The sequence below is a fragment of the Aquarana catesbeiana genome, linkage group LG10 (genome assembly GCF_042186555.1).
Source record: "Aquarana catesbeiana isolate 2022-GZ linkage group LG10, ASM4218655v1, whole genome shotgun sequence".
NCBI classification, from domain to species: Eukaryota; Metazoa; Chordata; class Amphibia; order Anura; family Ranidae; genus Aquarana; species Aquarana catesbeiana.
The window spans coordinates 19,682,504-19,703,808 of record NC_133333.1 but is presented as its reverse complement, the minus strand read 5'-3'; the positions used below and the strand labels follow the sequence as shown (position 1 = coordinate 19,703,808).

At 47.2% G+C, this 21,305-nt stretch overlaps 1 protein-coding gene across 1 annotated transcript in view; it reads left to right on the top strand.

The window, feature by feature from the left end:
* The window catches only part of LOC141111492 (uncharacterized), a 75,193-nt gene that overhangs the window by 30,228 nt on the left and 23,660 nt on the right, over positions 1-21,305 (top strand). The window contains exon 7 of the mRNA XM_073603784.1: positions 3,522-3,668. Coding sequence (XP_073459885.1) covers positions 3,522-3,668 — 147 coding nt within the window. The remainder of the gene's footprint in view (positions 1-3,521; positions 3,669-21,305) is intronic.

Sequence of the window (21,305 nt, the reverse complement as noted above, 5' to 3'; positions counted from 1 at the left end):
CTACCTGCAGCGCAAGGGTTGGCCACAGGGGGGCGGTGACAGATCCATGGCAAGGCAGCTTAAAACTGAAAAGAACAATTAAAGCCTTATGAGAAACAGAAGTGACAACAGGCATGAGAGAACACATAACAAACATAACTAGCAACCAGCACCCAGGGTGCCTGCAGCAAACAATTTACCTTGGAAACTGCTGCATAAGCCCGCAAGTCAGCCCAAGGTATAGCTGCTTTGACAGCTATTTAAATCTGCCGCCGTTGATGACGTCACCACCCCCAGTGCGCCTGCGGCAGAAAACGTCACCACCCGGCAGCGGCCGAGCGCATGCGTGACTGCCGCCATTTTGGCAAAACCATGCCTGCTTGAACCAAGCACGGAATCTTCGTTCACAGCTTGCAGACAGGTCCTGGTGAATTCCTGAAATGGCGAGCTGGAACGCAGCTGCGCTCCAGCCGCCATGGCCATCCACTGGAGCTTGATAGCAAATAAGGAGACACACAAAACACAGAGAAACGGCTGCCATATAAAACAAAAATCCATGTACATTGCCACCATGGCACGATCCGGACCAGAACCTGGGACACGCCGAGTTCGTATGCCTCAGTTGGTATCTTCAGTCAGTCCCGGCTCCACAATGCTCGTCAGATATAGTGGGTGTATATTGGGTATAAGGAAAGGAGCATGGGACACTGTCACAATCTAACGGCAGGAGACGAGCTCGGCGCTCGTGGATGTTACATGCCGTAGTCTGCTTTTAAATGTGAGTCTGCTTTACTGTTTTAATAAAATTGGTTCATTATACGGGATTATGCTATGTATGCTCTTTCCTTATACCCAATATACACCCACTATATCTGACGAGCATTGTGGAGCCGGGACTGACTGAAGATACCAACTGAGGCATACGAACTCAGCGTTCGTGGATTGGTGCCCACACTCATTTTAAAAAAAGTGAGTGCATCCTTTTTCATCTGGTCTGTCCCCTCTCACTCTGGTCATCATGGTGTCATACTTGATATATTGTTTATGTCGTTTTCCATTATCGTTCTTTATATCCACCATTGGAACCATTTCAAATATCGGATGGATATCTATGTCTGCCCGCGGTCTGCAACTAAGCACACGCTGTATACCTTACAGCAGTAAGGTGAGCTGATTACAGACACGGAGGTGTTCATACTGAAGATTTTTAAGCTGCTCGGTGGTGGGACTGCTATATTTCACTTATATGGACTCACTTTATTTAGTTTTCAGATCTATGTCAGTCAATATGTATTAGTTTTGTGACTAGATCATTTGGACACTGAGTTTTTTTCACTTAAGTTTGTTTGTCTTTATCCATTTGATCATTTAAATTCTTGCGACATTTGTCATATGTCACACAGCTGTTACATTTGTTATATATTACATTTGCCACATATTTGTTACATTTTGTTTTATCACTTTTGATATCGCTTTTTTAGTGTATCTGTGGCCCCACTTTGGCTGCTTTCACCTCTCTATTTTATTTAGTCCCTTCCACATCCCACCCCCTGTTCCCCTTTATATCACAGCCCAATCACCATCTTTCTTTTTGTCACAACTCCAAGTCGCTTTGGATAAGTCTCTATGAGCTTGCCACATCTTACCACTGGGATTTTTGCCCGTTCCTCCTTACAAAACTCCTCCAGCTCCTTCAAGTTGGATGGTTTGCACTTGTGAAGAGCAATCTTTAAGTCTGACCTCAGATTTTCTGTTGGATTGAGGTCTGGGCTTTGACTAGGCCATTCCAACACATTTATGCCCTGTACACACGGTCGGATTTTCCGACGGAAAATGTGTGATAGGACCTTGTTGTCGGAAATTCCAACCGTGTGTAGGCTCTAGCACACATTTTCCATCGGATTTTCCGACACACAAAGTTTGAGAGCTGGATATAAAATTTTCCGACAACAAAATCCATTGTCGGAATTTCCGATCGTGTATAGTGTACACAAATCCGACGCACAAAGTGCCACGCATGCTCAGAATAAATAAAGAAATGAAAGCTATTGGCTACTGCCCCGTTTATAGTCCCGGCGTACGTGTTTTACATCACCGCGTTCAGAATGATCGGATTTTCCTTGAACTTTGTGTGACCGTGTGTATGCAAGACAAGTTTGAGCCAACATCCGTCTGAAAAAATCCTAGGATTTTGTTGTCCGAACAAAGTCCGACCGTGTGTACGGGGCATTAGATGTTTCCCCTTAAACCACTCAAGTGTTGCTTTAGCAGTGTGTTTGGGGTCATTGTCCTGCTGGAAGGAGAACCTCCATCCTAGCCTCAAATCACACACAGAGTGGTACAGGTTTTGCTCAAGAATATCCCTGTATTTAGCACCATCCATCTTTCCCTCAACTCTGACCAGTTTTACCAGATAGATTTGATGGTGCTCCTAGGGATCATCAAAGATGTTGATATTTTTTTTAGAACCTAACCCTGACTTGTTCTTCTCAACAACATTGTCCATTACTTGTTTGGAGAGTTCCTTGGTCTTCATGACAGTGTTTGGTTAGTGGTGCCTCTTTCTTAGGTGTTGCAGCCTCTGGGGCCTTTCAAAAAGGTGTGTATATGTAATGACAGATCATGTGACACTTAGATTGCACACAGGTGGACATCATTTCACTAATTATGTGACTTCTGAAGGTAATTGGTTGCACCAGAGATTTTTATGGGCTTCATAACAAAGGGGGTGAATACATACGCACATGCCAAATATCCTTTTTTTTATTTCTGAAAAATAGTTTTATGTATATATTTTTCTAATTTTACTTCACCAACTTAGACTATTGTGTTCTGATCCATCACATATAATTCAGATTAAAAAAACATTGAACTAAATGCTGTAATGTAACAAAATAGGTAAAAAGCCAAGGGGGGTGAATACTTTTGCAAGGCACTGTATATCTTATACTAGGTCCACTATAGGGCCCACTTTAAAGTGATTGTAAAGGTTGAAGGTTTTTTACCTTCATGCATTCTATGCTTGAAGGTAAAAAAAAACCTTCTGTGTGCAGCAGCACTTCTACTACTTACATGAATCCCCTCCTGATTCCAGCAATGTGCACGAGAGCCTCGGCTGTCCCAGGACTCCCTCTCCTCATTGGCTGAGACAGCAGTGGCAGCCATTGGCTGCCACTGCTGTCAATGACAGCCAGTGAGCCAATGAGGAGAGAGCGGGTAGCGGGGCTGAGCCTCGACTCTACGGGTCTTATGGACGCACAGAGCAGGGCTCGAGAGTGAGCACCCAGCAGTACCCCTGTAGCAAGCGTCTTGCTACTGCGGACACTGGTCAAGGGGGAGGAGCCAGGAGCTCCAGCGGGGGACTTGAGAAGAAGAGGAGGATCCGGGTTGCTCCGTGCAAAACCACTGCACAGAGCAGGTAAGTATAACATGTTTGTTTTTTTTAAAGCCAAACCTTTAATACTACTTTAAGCAACTTTGGAAAACCATAAGGCTTGCGTTGTTTCTGTCAATGTTTTAGAGAACTTTTATAAATTTTTCAGATGGAGTGACGGCATACAAAGTCATCCGATCTTGGGCTCCTGTAAACAAATGTAACATCGCTGGTTCCATGACTGTAGATGGCACCAAGTACTCGATGGGTATAAGTTGCTGTGATGGAGATGGCTGTACCCCATCAATATCAGATAGTAAGTAAATCTACCCTTCTATTACACTATATTATCAAAAGTATTGGGACACCTGCCTTTACACGCACATGAACTTTAATGACATCCCAGTCTTAGTCCGTAGGGTTCAATGTTCAAGGTTCAATGAAGTATAGGGGTCGCTGAAGTCGCCATGGCGACTGGGCCTCTTGCTGCAGGGGGCCCTCGAGGGCCCCCTGTATACAGTACTTCGATAGGAGGAGCAGAGACAAGCTCCCCGATCCTAAGCCGAACTGTAATCGGCACTGTGCGGGGAGCTCGTCACATTGATTACAAAGTGAAAGCACAGTGCTGTGCTTTTTATCTCCCCCTACAGTGCAGTACCCGGCAGGAAGAGCTAAGGTAAAGGACTGCCGTTTTTTTCTACTGTATGTATGTTTGCATGTGTGTGTGCATGTATGTGTTTATATCAGTGGCGGGGCGTCCATTAAGGCACACGGGTGCTGCCCCCTCTCTCCAGCCACCCCTTTATCACCAATAGATAGATTCATGCATTGCACAGGGGGTATTTTTGAGGCACTATTAGGCTTCAAAATAGGTGAACTGTGAGCACCATGCTGGGTACTCGCAGTTCACCCAGGTGTGTTAGAAAAGCGAATAAATATTCGCTTTCCTACCACTGAACTGCCTCTCCACCAATCAGGTCTGTTACCTGTCACCTGATTGGCTGAAACGACAGGCGCTGCTATTGGACGCCTATCAGGAGGATAGGATGGGAGGAGACGCATGGAGGACACCGCTCGTCGCCGTCACCCACTGCCCCACCGAGACAGGCTAAGTGCCAGGCAGACTGCGAGCGGGTGGGGGCACAGTGGCTGTGTTTCAGGGCACAGTGGCTGCGATTGATGGGCACAGTGGCTGCGTTTGATGTGTTTTTTTTTAAAGAATTTTTCAGTTTGCTTGCACCCCCCCAAACATTTTGAGCACCCACTGTTTTATATGTGTGTACATTTATATATATATATGTGTGTGTGTTTATACATGTGTGTATGTATATATACACAGTATTTGTGTGTGTGTATGTTTGTGTGTTTACATGACCCCCTATATGTGTACAATCAGAACCGATTTAAAATTTTTTTTTGCTTGCTCATAGTACCAGCAAAAAACATGTTGTTCTGGCTAGCAGTATCTGCTCTAATTCATCCCAAAGGTGTTCTATTGGGTTGAGGTCAGGACTCTGTGCAGGCCAGTCAAGCTCCTCCACCCCAAACTCGCTTATCCATGTCTTTATGGGCCTTGCTTTGTGCACTGGTCCAAACCATTTAGTGAAGGGGGAATTATGGTGTGGGGTTGTTTTTCAGGGGTTGGGCTTGGCCCCTTAGTTCCAGTGAAGGGAACTCTTAAGGCGTCAGCATGCCAAGACATTTTGGACAATATCATGCTCCCAGCATTGTGGGAACAGTTTGGGGATGGCCCTTTCCTGTTCCAACATGACTGCGCCCCATTGCACAAAGCAAGGTCCATAAAGACTTGGATGAGCGAGTTTGGGGTGGAGGAACTTGACTGGCCTCTAACATCAGTGCCTGACCTCACAGATGCGCTTCTGGAAGAATGGTCAAACATTCCCATAGACACACTCCTAAACCTTGTGGACAGCCTTCCCAGAAGAGTTGAAGCTGTTATAGCTGCAAAGGGTGGGCCAGCTCAATATTAAACCCTACGGACTAAGACTGGGATGCCATTAAAGTTCAAGTGCGTGTAAAGTTAGGAGTCAAACAAGCTAGAAAAGCTCCAACACAGGATGGATCTGTGGGAGCCTAGAGTAGTGCAGTGCCACGTCCTCAACAGTAGTAGAAATTTGAAAAGCACAAAAAAAATGGACTTTAACGGCACCAATTATACTAAAAATAAAGTAAATTTTATTACATATATATTACAAAAACATGTTAAAAAATACTGCCCAATGCAGTGATGACTAAACCTCTCCAATGTGGATCAAACACATCAAAAACATGTCAAATAAGACATATAATGTATACTGAATAATAACATGAATTGCTAGCTCTACATGTTTCGTGAGGATGCTTCTTCAGGAGATGACTAATTTCTAAGAGAGGAAAAAGAGGCAGTCAATAATAGTGTTAATGGTTTACAGTCAGTATAAAATATTTGTCTCAGGGAACCCATGGGCCCACCATGGCAGCAGACCAGACAAGACCAGATACAGGGCATGCAAGTAGTGTAATGGACAACACATGGGGGCGTGCCTAATAAGGATGGTAAGAAAGTATCGTGAGATGGGTACACCATGCAACAACATATAGTGCAATCAGGCACTAAAAGTGGATAATATAGATAGCCAACACCCCCTATGTATCAAAGAGACCCGAATATATACTGTATTTAAAAGGTACCACTAGTGATTCATATTTTACATACTTTCTTTGGATATATCAGCACGTTTTTTTTGATACATAGGGGGTGTTGGCTATCTATATTATCCACATAGGATAATATAGATCAAAGAGACCCAAATATATACTTTATTTAAAGGTACCACTAGTGATTCATATTTCTTTCTCGAACATCACGGGACACAGAGCCACAGTAATTACTGATGGGTTATATAGGTATCACTGGTGATTGGACACTGGCACACCCTATCAGGAAGTTCAACCCCCTATATAATCCCTCCCCCTTGCAGGGATACCTCAGTTTTTACGCCAGTGTCTTAGGTGATGGACGTGTAAAGATGTCCTGTGCTGAGCTCCAAAGGGAATATCCTAAGATCCTATACTGGGGCAAGCCAGGCGAACCGGATCCATTCAAAGTGTCTTTTCATGGCCGAATTGAATGGTACCCGGGCCTCGTGTCCGAAGAAACGAGGTTTTACCCGTAATGATTCTCTTTTTAGAGAGCTGGACCCCGCAGATCAGAAAATGGCTTTAAACTTCCTAATTTCTGGCGAGGTGCTTTACGGTCCCAGAACTGTTGGATCCCCCTACTGATGGGGGCCCCAGTCTCTGACGGTTTTTTCAAACGGAGCCCACCATGAGAGGTGAAGATTGGGTCTGTGTAAACAGCACCCTGCGGCTGGATAAGGTAAGAGGAGATTCCACAAAATTTTTGAGTTCTAGTGGTTTTTCTCCTTTAAGGTAAATGCATGCTATGCCTATTGTGACCACCGGGGGCTGCCAAGAGCACAAACCTACACATGCTGACTGACTGTCTAAGGTGTTCAGTGCTAGGGATGAGCCGAACACCCCCCTGTTCGGTTCGCACCAGAACATGCGAACAGGAAAAAAGTTCGCTTGAACACGCGAACACCGTTAAAGTCTATGGGACACGAACATGAATAATCAAAAGTGCTAATTTTAAAGGCTTATATGCAAGTTATTGTCATAAAAAGTGTTTGGGGACCTGGGTCCTGCCCCAGGGGACATGGATCAATGCAAAAAAAAGTTTTAAAAACGGCCGTTTTTTCAGGAGCAGTGATTTTAATAATGCTTAAAGTCAAACAATAAAAGTGTAATATCCCTTTAAATTTCGTACCTGGGGGGTGTCTATAGTATGCCTGTAAAGGGGCGCATGTTTCCCGTGTTTAGAACAGTCTGACAGCAAAATGACATTTGGAAGGAAAAAACACATTTAAAACTACCCGCGGCTATTGCATTGCCGACAATACACATAGAAGTTCATTGATAAAAACGGCATGGGAATTCCCCCCAGGGAAACCCCGAACCAAAATTTAAAAAAAAAAAATGACGTGGGGGGGTCCCCCTAAATTCCATACCAGGCCCTTCAGGTCTGGTATGGATATTAAGGGGAACCCCGGCCAAAATTAAAAAAAAAAATGACGTGGGGTTCCCCCTAAATTCCATACCAGACCCTTCAGGTCTGGTATGGATTTTAAGGGGAACCCCGCGCCAAAAAAAAAAAAAAAAACGGCGTGGGGTCCCCCCAAAAATCCATACCAGACCCTTATCCGAGCACGCAACCTGGCAGGCCGCAGGAAAAGAGGGGGGGATGAGAGTGCGGCCCCCCCCCCCCTCCTGAACCGTACCAGGCCACATGCCCTCAACATTGGGAGGGTGCTTTGGGGTAGCCCCCCAAAACACCTTGTCCCCATGTTGATGAGGACAAGGGCCTCATCCCCACAACCGTGGCCGGTGGTTGTGGGGGTCTGCGGGCGGGGGGCTTATCGGAATCTGGAAGCCCCCTTTAACAAGGGGACCCCCAGATCCCGGCCCCCCCCTGTGTGAAATGGTAAGGGGGTACTTACCCCTACCATTTCACTAAAAAACTGTCAAAATAGTTAAAAATGACAAGAGACAGTTTTTGACAATTCCTTTATTTAAATGCTTCTTCTATCTTCCTTCATCTTCTTCTTCTTCTGGTTCTTCTGACTCTTCTGGTTCTTCCTCCGGCGTTCTCGTCCAGCATCTTCTCCGCGGCGTCTTCTATCTTCTTCTCCTCGGGCCGCTCCGCACCCATGGCATGAGGGGAGGCTCCCGCTCTTCTCTTCATCTTCTTCTTCATCCTCTTCTCTTCTTCATCTTCTTCATCTTCATCTTCTCTTCTTTTCTTCTCCGGGCCGCTCCGCATCCATGCATGGAGGGAGGCTCCCGCTGTGTGACGGCGTCTCCTCTTCTGACGGTTCTTAAATAACGGGGGGCGGGGTCACCCCGCCCCCCTCTGACGCACGGTGACTTGACGGGACTTCCCTGTGACGTCACGGGGAATGCCACAGGGAAGTCCCGTCATGGCCCCGCCCCCCGTTATTTAAGAACCGTCAGACGAGGAGACGCCGTCACACAGCGGGAGCCTCCCTCCATGCATGGATGCGGAGCGGCCCGCAGAAGAAAAGAAGAGAAGATGAAGATGAAGAAGAGAAGAGGATGAAGAAGAAGATGAAGAGAAGAGCGGGAGCCTCCCCTCATGCCATGGGTGCGGAGCGGCCCGAGGAGAAGAAGATAGAAGACGCCGCGGAGAAGATGCTGGATGAGAACGCCGGAGGAAGAACCAGAAGAGCCAGAAGAACCAGAAGAAGAAGAAGATGAAGGAAGATAGAAGAAGCATTTAAATAAAGGAATTGTCAAAAACTGTCTCTTGTCATTTTTAACTATTTTGACAGTTTTTTAGTGAAATGGTAGGGGTAAGTACCCCCTTACCATTTCACACAGGGGGGGGCCGGGATCTGGGGGTCCCCTTGTTAAAGGGGGCTTCCAGATTCCGATAAGCCCCCCGCCCGCAGACCCCCACAACCACCGGCCACGGTTGTGGGGATGAGGCCCTTGTCCTCATCAACATGGGGACAAGGTGTTTTGGGGGGCTACCCCAAAGCACCCTCCCAATGTTGAGGGCATGTGGCCTGGTACGGTTCAGGAGGGGGGGGGGCGCACTCTCGTCCCCCCCTCTTTTCCTGCGGCCTGCCAGGTTGCGTGCTCGGATAAGGGTCTGGTATGGATCTTTGGGGGAACCCCACGCCGTTTTTTTTTTTTTTTTTTGGCGCGGGGTTCCCCTTAAAATCCATACCAGACCTGAAGGGTCTGGTATGGAATTTAGGGGGAACCCCACGTCATTTTTTTTTAAAAATTTTGGCCGGGGTTCCCCTTAATATCCATACCAGACCTGAAGGGCCTGGTATGGAATTTAGGGGGACCCCCCACGTCATTTTTTTTTTTTTTAATTTTGGTTCGGGGTTTCCCTGGGGGGAATTCCCATGCCGTTTTTATCAATGAACTTCTATGTGTATTGTCGGCAATGCAATAGCCGCGGGTAGTTTTAAATGTGTTTTTTCCTTCCAAATGTCATTTTGCTGTCAGACTGTTCTAAACACGGGAAACATGCGCCCCTTTACAGGCATACTATAGACACCCCCCAGGTACAAAATTTAAAGGGATATTACACTTTTATTGATTGACTTTAAGCATTATTAAAATCACTGCTCCTGAAAAAACGGCCGTTTTTAAAACTTTTTTTTGCATTGATCCATGTCCCCTGGGGCAGGACCCAGGTCCCCAAACACTTTTTATGACAATAACTTGCATATAAGCCTTTAAAATTAGCACTTTTGATTTCTCCCATAGACTTTTAAAGGGTGTTCCGCGGCATTCGAATTTGCCGCGAACACCCCAAATTGTTCGGTGTTCGGCGAACTTGCGAACAGCTAATGTTCGAGTCGAACATGAGTTCGACTCGAACTCGAAGCTCATCCCTATTCAGTGCTGATTATTCCCAGCATCTCAAAGCAGGCTGCAAACAGGTAAGGTGGAAAGGGGGATTTCTCATGTTTGAATGTTCCCCCCAGGCTAGAGAGGGGCCACAGGGGTCTAGAAAGTGGTTATACCACCCGGGCACTGCGGCCTAATGGCCACCATCTCTGAAGATAGCCGTTCAGGCAAATCTTGTTACCAGTCTCCCTCCTTCTCCCCCCCATCCCCAGCCTTTTCTCCAGAAGCATGACAGGAGAGTCGGCAGTGCGGGAAGCGCTCGTTTTTTTCAAAACTCGAGGGGGGGGGAGCGGTAGAGGAGGGGGCGGGACGTCAGCACAGAGTGCTTAGACTCCCACTCAGGCCAGCTGCAGGCTAATAAAGGCACTCTGTACAGGTGCACTCAGCCTTCTGAGAGACACAGAGCTGACGGTCGCATGTAAGGTGGGACACAGGCATTCTCCTAGGCAGCATTTACTGAAGTAACACCAGACTGAGCATTGGGTAGCAAGGCTTTTAGCCAGACTACATCGCTCAGCGGGCAGTGTTCATTTGTATACCTCACACCTTGTTGCTTTGCACTATGGGTAGAAGAGGTTCAAGCACCCCAGGAACCAGAGACACTAGGGGATCTCGTTCAGGTTCTGAGGGCCCCCTGTCGGCAGCATCCTCCCCCCCTAAAGATGGGCCAGGGACGGCTAGCCAGGGAGAGCCATCAGGGTCAGGGGCTACACCTGCTTCTGGCACTTCAGCCCCTGTATATATTACACAAGAGGTTTTTTCCTCAACCATTAATGGTCTAGAGGAAAGATTAATGGCCGTGATTACGTCTTCACTCAGTGGAAGAAAACGCACTAGGCCTTCCTCTGTTCCCCAAGACCCTCAGACAGAGGAGCTCTGAGATAAAGGAGATGAATCCCTTTCAGAGGATCGGGATGGGACGGATGATTCCTCTTCGGGGGAATCAGGTGGAGAGGGACCCTCTGCGACTTCCCAAGAGGAGAAAGTCTTAGTGCAGATCCTCACTGGATTGGTCCGATCCACATTTAAGTTGCCAATACCTGAAACTACTAAAGAATCCTCTTCTGCTTTGGGGTCACTGAAACCTTTCCAAGCAGCACATGCTTTTCCTGTTCATACTTTACTTGAAAAGCTCATTTATTCTGAGTGGGATCACCCAGACAAACGTTTTTTTCCGCCGAGAAAGTTTTCAACACTTTATCCGATGGAAGAAAAGTTTATTAAAATGTGGGGAATACCGGCTATTGATGCCGCCATTTCCTCCGTAAATAATAGCCTGACTTGTCCTGTAGACAATGCTCAGATGCTCAGGGATCCTGTAGATAAAAGGATGGAATCCCTATTGAAGGATGTTTTCTCCTTAGCAGGATCAGTGGCCCAACCTGCAGTAGCAGCGATTGGAGTCTGTCAATACTTAAGAGACCATGTTAAGCAGGTCATCAAAGTATTACCTGAACAGCAGGCCCAGGGGTTTGCTAACCTTCCAGCGGCCTTATGCTTTGTGGTTGACGCCATTAGAGATTCTATCGTGCAAACCTCCCGTCTTTCACTGGGGTTGGTGCATATACGTAGAATCCTATGGTTGAAAAATTGGTCAGCCGAAGCACCATGTAAGAAGCTACTGGCTGGGTTTCCATTTCGTGGTGCAAAGTTGTTTGGAGAGGACTTGAATAACTATATCAAGAGAATCTCTTGTGGGAAAAGCACTCTCTTACCTGTCAAGAAGAAGAGTAAGCATCCCTCTTTCAAACGGACTCTTTTCCCAGCGCCGGGGGCTTCAGCCTCCAGGCAGTCTCGACGGCCGCCTCCATTGGGGTCCAGAGACAAGAGTCAACCCCAGGGACAAAAGAAGTCCTGGGGAAAGAAACCTACTAGGCAAAACACTAAGACCTCTGCATGAGGGGGCGCCCCCGCTCACTCGAGTGGGGGGAAGACTGCGACAGTTCTCAGAGCTCTGGCACGAGGACTTCCAGGACAGATGGGTAATCTCCACGGTAACCTTAGGGTACAAGCTGGAGTTTCAGGAATTCCCTTCTCCTCGGTTCCTCAGATCAAATGTTCCCAGAGACCCAGAGAAGAAGCAGTCACTCCTTCTAGCGTTAGAGCGATTTTTGTCGCAGGAGGTCATTATGATAGTTCCCGCAAAGGACCAGGGATTGGGCTTCTATTCCAACCTTTTTACGGTCCAAAAGCCAAATGGGGATGTCAGGCCCATTTTGGACTTAAGGGATCTGAACCGATTCCTAAGGATTCAATCCTTCCGCACGGAATCAATTCGAACAGTAGTTCCCACCCTGCAGGGAGGAGAATTTCTGGCATCAATAGACATTAGAGATGCATATCTGCATGTGCCCATTTTTCCTGCTCATCAGAAGTTTCTGCGCTTCAAGGTAGGAGGGCGCTATTTCCAGTTTGTGGCTCTGCCTTTTGGGATAGCCACTGCACCTCGAGTGTTAACAAAGATCTTGGCCAGATTAAGGGCTCAGGGTATAGCTGTCATAGCATACCTAGACGACCTGCTCTTGATAGACCGGTCGGTAGCCTCTTTGAATGGAAACTTGAGGACCACGGTCAGGTATCTAGAACACCTAGGTTGGATCCTCAACTTAGAACAGTCTTTCCTAAAACCAGTAAGAAGACTAGAGTATTTAGGTCTGATTATAGATACAAGCCAGGAGAAAATATTTCTACCTCAGGCAAAGATCACTGCTTTGAGAGAGCTGATTCTGACAGTAGGACCAAGAAGGGTCCCTCAGTCCGCCTTTGTATGAGGCTAATAGGGAAGATGGTGTCTTCATTCGAAGCAGTTCCCTATGCTCAGTTTCACTCAAGAATGCTGCAACACAGTATTCTGTCGACCTGGAACAAGAAGGTTCAGGCATTAGACTTTCCGATGCACCTGTCGCATGCGGTGCGTCAGAGCCTCAATTGGTGGCTCATACCCGAAAACCTGCAGAAGGGGAAATCCTTTCTACCGGTTACCTGGACGGTGGTAACAACAGATGCCAGTCTGTCAGGTTGGGGAGCAGTTCTGGAACAGGCTGCGGTCCAAGGGGTATGGTCCAAGACAGAGAGGACCTTACCCATCAACATTCTGGAGATCCGGGCGATACATCTAGCTCTAAAGGCCTGGACTATCAGGCTACAGGGTTGTCCGGTCAGGATCCAGTCCGACAATGCCACAGCAGTGGCTTATGTCAATCATCAGGGAGGCACCCGGAGCCGAGCTGCTCAAAAATAGGTGAACCAGATCTTAGTCTGGGCAGAGATGCATGTGCCATGCATATCGGCAGTTTTCATCCCGGGAATAGAGAATTGGCAGGCGGACTATCTAAGTCGCCAGCAGTTACTTCCAGGGGAATGGTCTCTGCATCCCGACGTCTTTTGGGCCATATGCCAAAGATGGGGGGTTCCAGATGTAGATCTCTTTGCATCCCGATTCAACAAAAAGATAGACAGATTTGTGGCAAGGACAAAAGATCCTCTTGCATGCGGGACGGATGCGTTGGTGATTCCGTGGCATCGGTTCTCACTGATTTACGCATTCCCGCCTATTCTGCTACTACCACGACTCCTTCGCAGGATCAGGCAGGAAAGGAAGTCGGTACTTCTGGTGGCCCCCGCTTGGCCCAGAAGGACTTGGTATGCAGAAATAGTAAGGATGACGGTGGGTTCCTCGTGGACCCTACCGGTACGCCCAGACCTGTTATCTCAAGGTCCAGTGTTCCATCCTGCCTTACAAACGCTAAATTTGACGGTTTGGCTGTTGAGACCCACGTTCTTAAGAGTCGTGGGCTCTCAGGTCCTGTCATATCTACCTTGATTAATGCAAGGAAGCCAGCTTCCAGGATGATTTATCATAGAGTCTGGAAGGCTTATATAACCTGGTGTGAATCCAGAGGTTGGCATCCCAGGAAATATGTCATAGGTAGAATCCTTGATTTTCTACAGATGGGATTAGAGATGAAGCTGGCCTTGAGTACCATCAAGGGCCAGGTCTCTGCTTTATCAGTATTATTTCAGCGGCCACTTGCTTCGCATTCTTTGGTCCGAAACTTTATGCAGGGGGTGATGCGTCTTAATCCTCCGGTTAAAGCGCCCCTAAGCCCCTGGGACTTGAATTTGGTCCTGGCTGTGTTACAGAAACAGCCTTTTGAACCAATAAGTCAGATTCCTTTGGTCTTGTTGACAAGGAAATTAATTTTTCTGGTGGCCATCTCTTCTGCTAGAAGAGTATCAGAATTAGCAGCTCTTTCCTGTAAGGAGCCTTATTTGATTATACACAAGGATAGAGTGGTACTACGCCCTCATCCTAGTTTTTTACCGAAGGTGGTTTCTGATTTTCATTTAAACCAAGACATTGTTCTACCTTCCTTTTTTCCAGATCCCTGTTCTCCGGAAGAGAGATCACTACATTCGTTGGATGTAGTAAGAGCAGTTAAGGCCTATCTAGGGGCAACTACTCAGATCCGCAAGACAGATGTTTTGTTTGTGCTGCCAGAGGGTCCCAATAGAGGACAGGCAGCGTCAAAAGCTACCATTTCTAAATGGATTCGACAGTTGATCATTCAAGCTTACGGTTTGAAACAGAAGATTCCTCCGTTTCAGATCAGGGCACATTCCACAAGGGCTATTGGTGCTTCTTGGGCAGTGCATCACCGGGCCTCTATGGCTCAAATCTGCAAGGCCGCAACCTGGTTTTCAGTTCATACATTCACCAGATTCTATCAGGTGGATGTGAGAAGGCATGAGGATATCGCCTTTGGGCGTAGTGTGCTGCAGGCAGCGGTACAGGGTCCTCAGGTCTGATTGCACCCTACTTGGTCGTGGTTCCCCCCCCTCAGGTAGCATTGCTCTGGGACATCCCATCAATAATTACTGTGGCTCTGTGTCCCGTGATGTTCGAGAAAGAAAATAGGATTTTTTAAAACAGCTTACCTGTAAAATCCTTTCTTTCGAAGGACATCACGGGACACAGAGGTCCCGCCCCTCTTCTAATACACTATATTGCTTGGCTACAAAACTGAGGTATCCCTGCAAGGGGGAGGGATTATATAGGGGGTTGAACTTCCTGATAGGGAGTGCCAGTGTCCAATCACCAGTGATACCTATATAACCCATCAGTAATTACTGTGGCTCTGTGTCCCGTGATGTCCTTCGAAAGAAAAGGATTTTACAGGTAAGCTGTTTTAAAAAATCCTATTTTTACATACTTTCTTTGGATATATCAGCACGGGTTTTTTTGATACATGGGGGTGTTGGCTATCTATGTTATCCACGGTTATATTTGATATACCCACTTTTAGTGCCTGATTGCACTATATGTTGTTACATGGTGTACCCATCTCACGTAACTTTCCTATCAATCTTATTAGGCACGCCCCCACGTGTTGTCCATTGCACTACTTGTATGCTCTGTATCTGGTCTTGTCTGGTCTGCTGCCATGGTGGGCCCATGGGTTCCCTGAGACAAATATTTTATACTGACTGTACGCCATTAACACTATTATTGACTCATGCAAAAGTGTGAACAAGATATGGTGAAAAATACTCCTGCGCTAGTGAGATCGTTTGCTGTAAAACAAAGGTAGTATTGTAGTCAGAGATAGGACTGGGGGAGATGATGGAGCGTGTCCCGCTGCCTTAGCGGACCAGGGGTAGAAAGCGTCTTGCTATCCCTAGGCAGCAAGACACTTTCTATCCAGGCATCAGCTGCCTCAAGGACACCTCCTCCCTCCTCCTCCCCCCCTTCTGCTGCCAGGATCACACGGCTCTCCACTCCAAAGGATCTTTACAGTTTGCAGCTGCGTCTACACACTTCTCCTGAGACAGGCACATCTGACAGCCTAACAGCACCGCAAAAAGAAAATACAATCTATTTACATCCATAGAACACCTGGGTATGGAACTTGGAATAATCAATTGTCCATCACAGGACACATCCTCCTACTAGCAACACCACCTCTCCCCATGTACACATGTCGGCCTACTGGCCCATACAGACTGTGCTCCAGTTCTCCTGGCTCTGATGAAGAGGTTTTTCCTCGAATTGCGTCAGCCTTTCTTAAATACCTGCCTCAATATGGGCACACCCCAATTTTAACTTCCTAGTACTTATTTTGTTACCTGTTTTTCCTTTTTTTTTTTTAATATTATGTAGTATTTGTATGATTTTATATCTATATATCTATATGTCTGTATTCTTTTACATAAATAAACCATACATTTCTTGATGTAAGCGTCTGATCACGCGCCTTCCACCCACTTCCTACTAAACACTATTATTGACTGCCTCTTTTTCCTCTCTTAGAAATTAGTCAGCTCCTGAAGAAGCATCCTTGCGAAACATGTAGAGCTAGCAATTCATGTTATTATTCAGTATAAATTATATGTCTTATTTTGACATGTTTTTGATGTGTTTGATCCACATTGGAGAGGTTTAGTCATCACTGCATTGGGCAATATTTTTTAACATGTTTTTATAATATATATGTAATAAAATTTACTTTATTTTTAGTATAATTGGTGTCTTTAAAGTCCATTTATTTGTGCTTTTCAAATTTCTAAAGTTAGGAGTCCTAATACCAAATCTGAACTCTTCTATTTTATAAACAGCAGCCATGTAATGCAGTGAGGGCTGGTGTTTTTTTTTGGGGGGGGGCGGCAAACAACCACCAGCGGCACTTACCCCATCTAGGTTAGGGGCTCCTATGGGCGGCAGGCAGCAACCGGGTTGCAGGCTCCTATAGGTGGGTTGTGGGCTCCTATGGGCAGGTTGCGGGCTCCTACAGGTGTCGGGCAGCAGCTTCTGTGTCCTCTACTCCTCTTTTGCATCATGGCTGCTTCTGCTGTGCGGCTCTTCCCTCCTCCTCCTAGGCGTCCAATAAGATTGCATGTCCTTTAAGCCAATCGGGTGACGGGTCTCAAGACCTGCTTCCTAAATGGCCAGGAGGAGGATTGGTGTGGCAATAGTTAATATTCATTTGCTATTGTCACAAAACTGGGTAGGGGGGCACAGTACCCTGTGCCCCGAGCCCACCTTTTTTTGAAACCCCCGAGCCCCTCCTCACCTTTCCCCCGCACTAACCTGTTGTGCGGTTGCGCAGCAATCTCCCGTTCTGAGCCCCGGGGCTTAGAAATCCCCTCTGCATTCATGCGTCTTCTTCCCCGCTGACAGGATGGGTTGGAATGCTCCGAAACGTCTCTCCGGATGGGGGAACGTTTTGGAGATTCAGATGCGGCGATTTCTAACCTCTGGACCCCTGAATTGGCTATACCAGGTGTCAGAATGGGAGATCGCCACAATCCAGGTCAGCGGGACTGGGGGGGAGGGGGGGTGAGAAGGGGGTCCTGTGTAAGTTCACCTTACAGATTTTTCTGTAAAGGTGAACTTACCCTTTAACGACTTACTCTAAGTTAAGCCACAGTAAAGCAGAAAGTAAGTATATAATAAAGGGGGGTCTTTACAAGACCCTTATAGTTACAATGCAATTCAAGGCAAGAAGGGCCCTGCTCATGAAAGCTTACAATCTACAGGGATGGTGAAGTGATACAAAAAGTACTAATGCCCCGTATACATGGTCGGATTTTCCGACAGAAAATGTTCGATGGGAGCTTATTGTCAGAAATTTCGACCGTGTGTAGGCTCCATCGGACATTTTCCATCGGAATTTCCGACACACAAAATTTGAGATCTGGATCTCAAATTTTCCGACAACAAAATCCGTTCTGGTAAATTCCGATTGTGTGTACACAATTCCAACGCACAAAGTTCCACGCATGCTCGGAATCAAGCAGAAGAGCCGCACTGACTATTGAACTTAATTTTCTTTCTCGAACATCACGAGACACAGAGCCACAGTAATTACTGATGGGTTATATAGGGTATCACTAGTGATTGGACACTGGCACACCCTATCAGAAAAGTTCAACCCCCTATATAATCCCTCCCCTTGCAGGGATACCTCAGTTTTTACACCAGTGTCTTAGGTGTTGGACGTGTAAAAGATGTCCTGTGCTGAGCTCCAAAGGGGGAATATCCCATATCCTATACTGGGGCAAGCCAGGCGAACCGGATCCATTCAAAGTGTCTTTTCATGGCCGAATTGGATGGTACCCGGGCCTCGTGTCCGAAGAAACGAGGCTTTACCTGTAACACTTCTCTTTTTAGAGAGCTGGACCCCGCATATTAGAAAATGGTTTTTCTAGCCTAATTTCTAGCCGGGTGCTTTACAGGTCCAGAACTGCAGGATCCCCCTATTCGTAGGGGGCCCCAGTCTCTGACGGTTTTCTAAACGGAGCCCACCGTGAGAGGTGAAGATTGGGTCTGTACAACAGAACCCTGCGGCTGGATAAGGTAAGAGGAGATTCCACAGAATGTTTAAATTCTAGTAGGTTTTCTCCTTTAAAGTAAATGCTATGCCTATTGTGACCACTGGGGGCTGCCAAGAGCACATACCTTGTCATGCTGATGTCGGCTCAGTGTTCTTATGCTGCACAGCGTCTCCGGCCGGCTCCAGGTAGGATGGATGGGGGAATTTCTCATCAGAGATGTTCCCCCCAGGCAGAGGGAGGCCACAGGGGTCTGAAAAGCGGTTATACACCACTCGAACACCGCCGCCGCCATTACAGGCAGGCACCATCACTACCGGCCCCTCTCCTTCCTCCCCCTCTCCCAACCTTCCTCCATATTAGTTCTGGAGGGTCGGCCAGCGCGGGAAGCGCTCGTTTTTTCTAAATTTAAGCGGGGGGGGCGGTAGAGGGGGGGGCGGGACGTCAGCACAGGTGCTTAGACTCCCACTCAGGCCAGCTGCAGGCTATTAAAGCACTCTGTACAGGTGCACACAGCCTTCGGAGGGACACAGAGCTGACAGGTCATATGTAAGGTGGGACACAGGCATTCTCCTAGGCAGCATTTGCTAAGGTAACACCGGACTGGGCATTGGGTAGCAGGGCTTTTAGCCGGACTACATCGCTCAGCAGTCAGTGTTTATTTGTGATACCTCCACCTTGTTGCTTTGCACTATGGGTAGAAGAGGTTCAAACACCCCAAGAACCAGAGACACTAGGGGATCTCGGTCGGGTTCTGAGGACCCCCTTTCTGCAGCATCCTCCCCTCCTGAGGGGCCAGGGACGGCTAGCCAGAGGGAGCCATTGGGGTCAGGGGCTATACCTGCCTCTGGCACTTCAGCCCCTGTATACATTACACAGGAGGTTTTTTTCTCAACCATTAGTGGTTTAGAGGAAAGATTAATGGCCGTGATTACATCTTCACTCAGTGGAAGAAAACGCACTAGGCCTTCCTCTGTTTCCCAAGACCCTCAGGAAGAGGAACTCTGGGATAAAGGAGAGGAATCCCTTTCAGAGGATCGGGATGGGACGGACGATTCCTCTTCGGAGGAATCAGGTGGAGAGGGACCCTCTGCGACTTCCCAAGAGGAGAAAGTCTTAGTGCAGATCCTTACTGGATTGGTCCACTCCACATTTAAGTTGCCCGTATCTGAATCAGTTAAAGAACCCTCTTCTTCTTTGGGGTCACTGAAGCCTCCTCATACAGCACATGCTTTTCCTGTTCATATTTACTTGAAAAGCTCATTTATTCTGAGTGGGATCACCCAGACAAACGTTTTTTTCTGTCAAGAGTTTTCAACAAAGTTTGTTAAAATATGGGGAATACCGGCCATTGATGCCGCTATTTCCTCTGTAAATAATAGTCTGACTTGTCCTGTAGACAATGCTCAGATGCTCAGGGATCCTGTAGATAAAAAGATGGAATCCCTATTGAAGGATGTTTTCTCCTTAGCAGGTTCAGTGGCTCAACCTGCAGTAGCAGCGATTGGAGTCTGTCAATACTTAAGAGACCATGTGAAACAGGTCATCAAAGTTTTACCTGAACAGCAGGCCCAGGGGTTGGCTAACCTTCCTGCAGCCTTATGTTATGTCGTTGATGCCATCAGAGATTCTATCGTGCAAACCTCTCGTCTTCCACTGGGGTTGGTGCATATAAGTAGAATCCTATGGTTGAAAAATTGGTCAGCCGAAGCACCAGGTAAGAAACTGCTGGCTGGGTTTCCGTTTCGTGGTGCAAGGTTGTTTGGAGATGACTTGGATGACTATATCAAGAAAATCTCTGGTGGGAAAAGTACTCTCTTACCTGTCAAGAAGAAGAGTAAGTGTCCCTCTTTCAAATGGACTCTTTCCCCAGCGCCGGGGGCTTCAGCCTCCAGGCAGTCTCGACAGCCTCCTCCGTCTGGGTTCAGAAGCAAGAGTCAACCCCAGGAACAAAAAAAGTCCTGGGGGAAGAAGCCTACTAGGCAAAACACTAAGACCTCTTCATTAAGGGGCGCCCCCGCTCGCTCGAGTGGGGGGAAGATTGCGACAGTTCTCAGAGCTCTGGCAGGAGGACTTCCAGGACAGATGGGTAATCTCCACGGTAACCTTAGGGTACAAGCTGGAGTTTAAGAAATTTCCCTCTCCTCGGTTACTCAGATCAAGTGTCCCCAGAGACCCAGAGAAGAAGCAGTCGCTCCTTCTAGCGTTAGAGCAAGAGGTCATTATGATGGTTCTCGCAAAGGACTAGGGATTGGGCTTCTACTCCAACCTTTTTACGGTCCAAAAACCAAATGGGGATGTCAGACCCATTCTGGATTTAAGGGATCTGAACCGGTTCCTAAGGATTCAGTCTTTCCACATGGAATCAATTCGGACAGTAGTCTCCACCCTGCAGGGAGGAGAATTTCTGGCATCGATAGACATCAGAGATGCATATCTGCATATGCCCATTTTTCCTGCTCATCAGAAGTTTCTGCGTTTCGAGATAGGAGAGCGCCATTTCCAGTTTGTGGCTCTGCCTTTTGGGATAGCCACTGCACCTCGGGTGTTCACAAAGGTCTTGGCCCCTCCTCTGGCCAGTTTAAGGGCCCAGGGTATAGCTGTCATAGCATACCTAGACAACCTGCTATTAATAGACCGATCGGTAGCTTCCTTGAATGGAAATTTGAGGACCACAGTCAGGTATCTGGAAGACTGGAGTATTTAGGTCTGGTCATAGATACAAGCCAGGAGAAAATATTCTACCGCAGGCAAAGATCACTGCTCTAAGAGAGCTGATTCTGGTAGTCAGGACCAAGAAGGTCCTTCTGTCCGCCTTTGTATGAGACTACTAGGGAAGATGGTGTCTTCATTCGAAGCAGTTCCCTATGCTCAGTTCCATTCAAGAATGCTGCAACACAGTATTCTGTCGACCTGGAACAAGAAGGTTCAGGCATTAGACTTTCCGATGCACCTGTCGCATGCGGTGCGTCAAAGCCTCAATTGGTGGCTCATACCCAAAAACCTGCAGAAGGGGAAATCCTTTCTACCGGTTACCTGGACGGTGGTAACAGATGCCAGTCTGTCAGGTTGGGGAGCAGTTCTGGAACAGTCTGCGATTCAGGGGCTATGG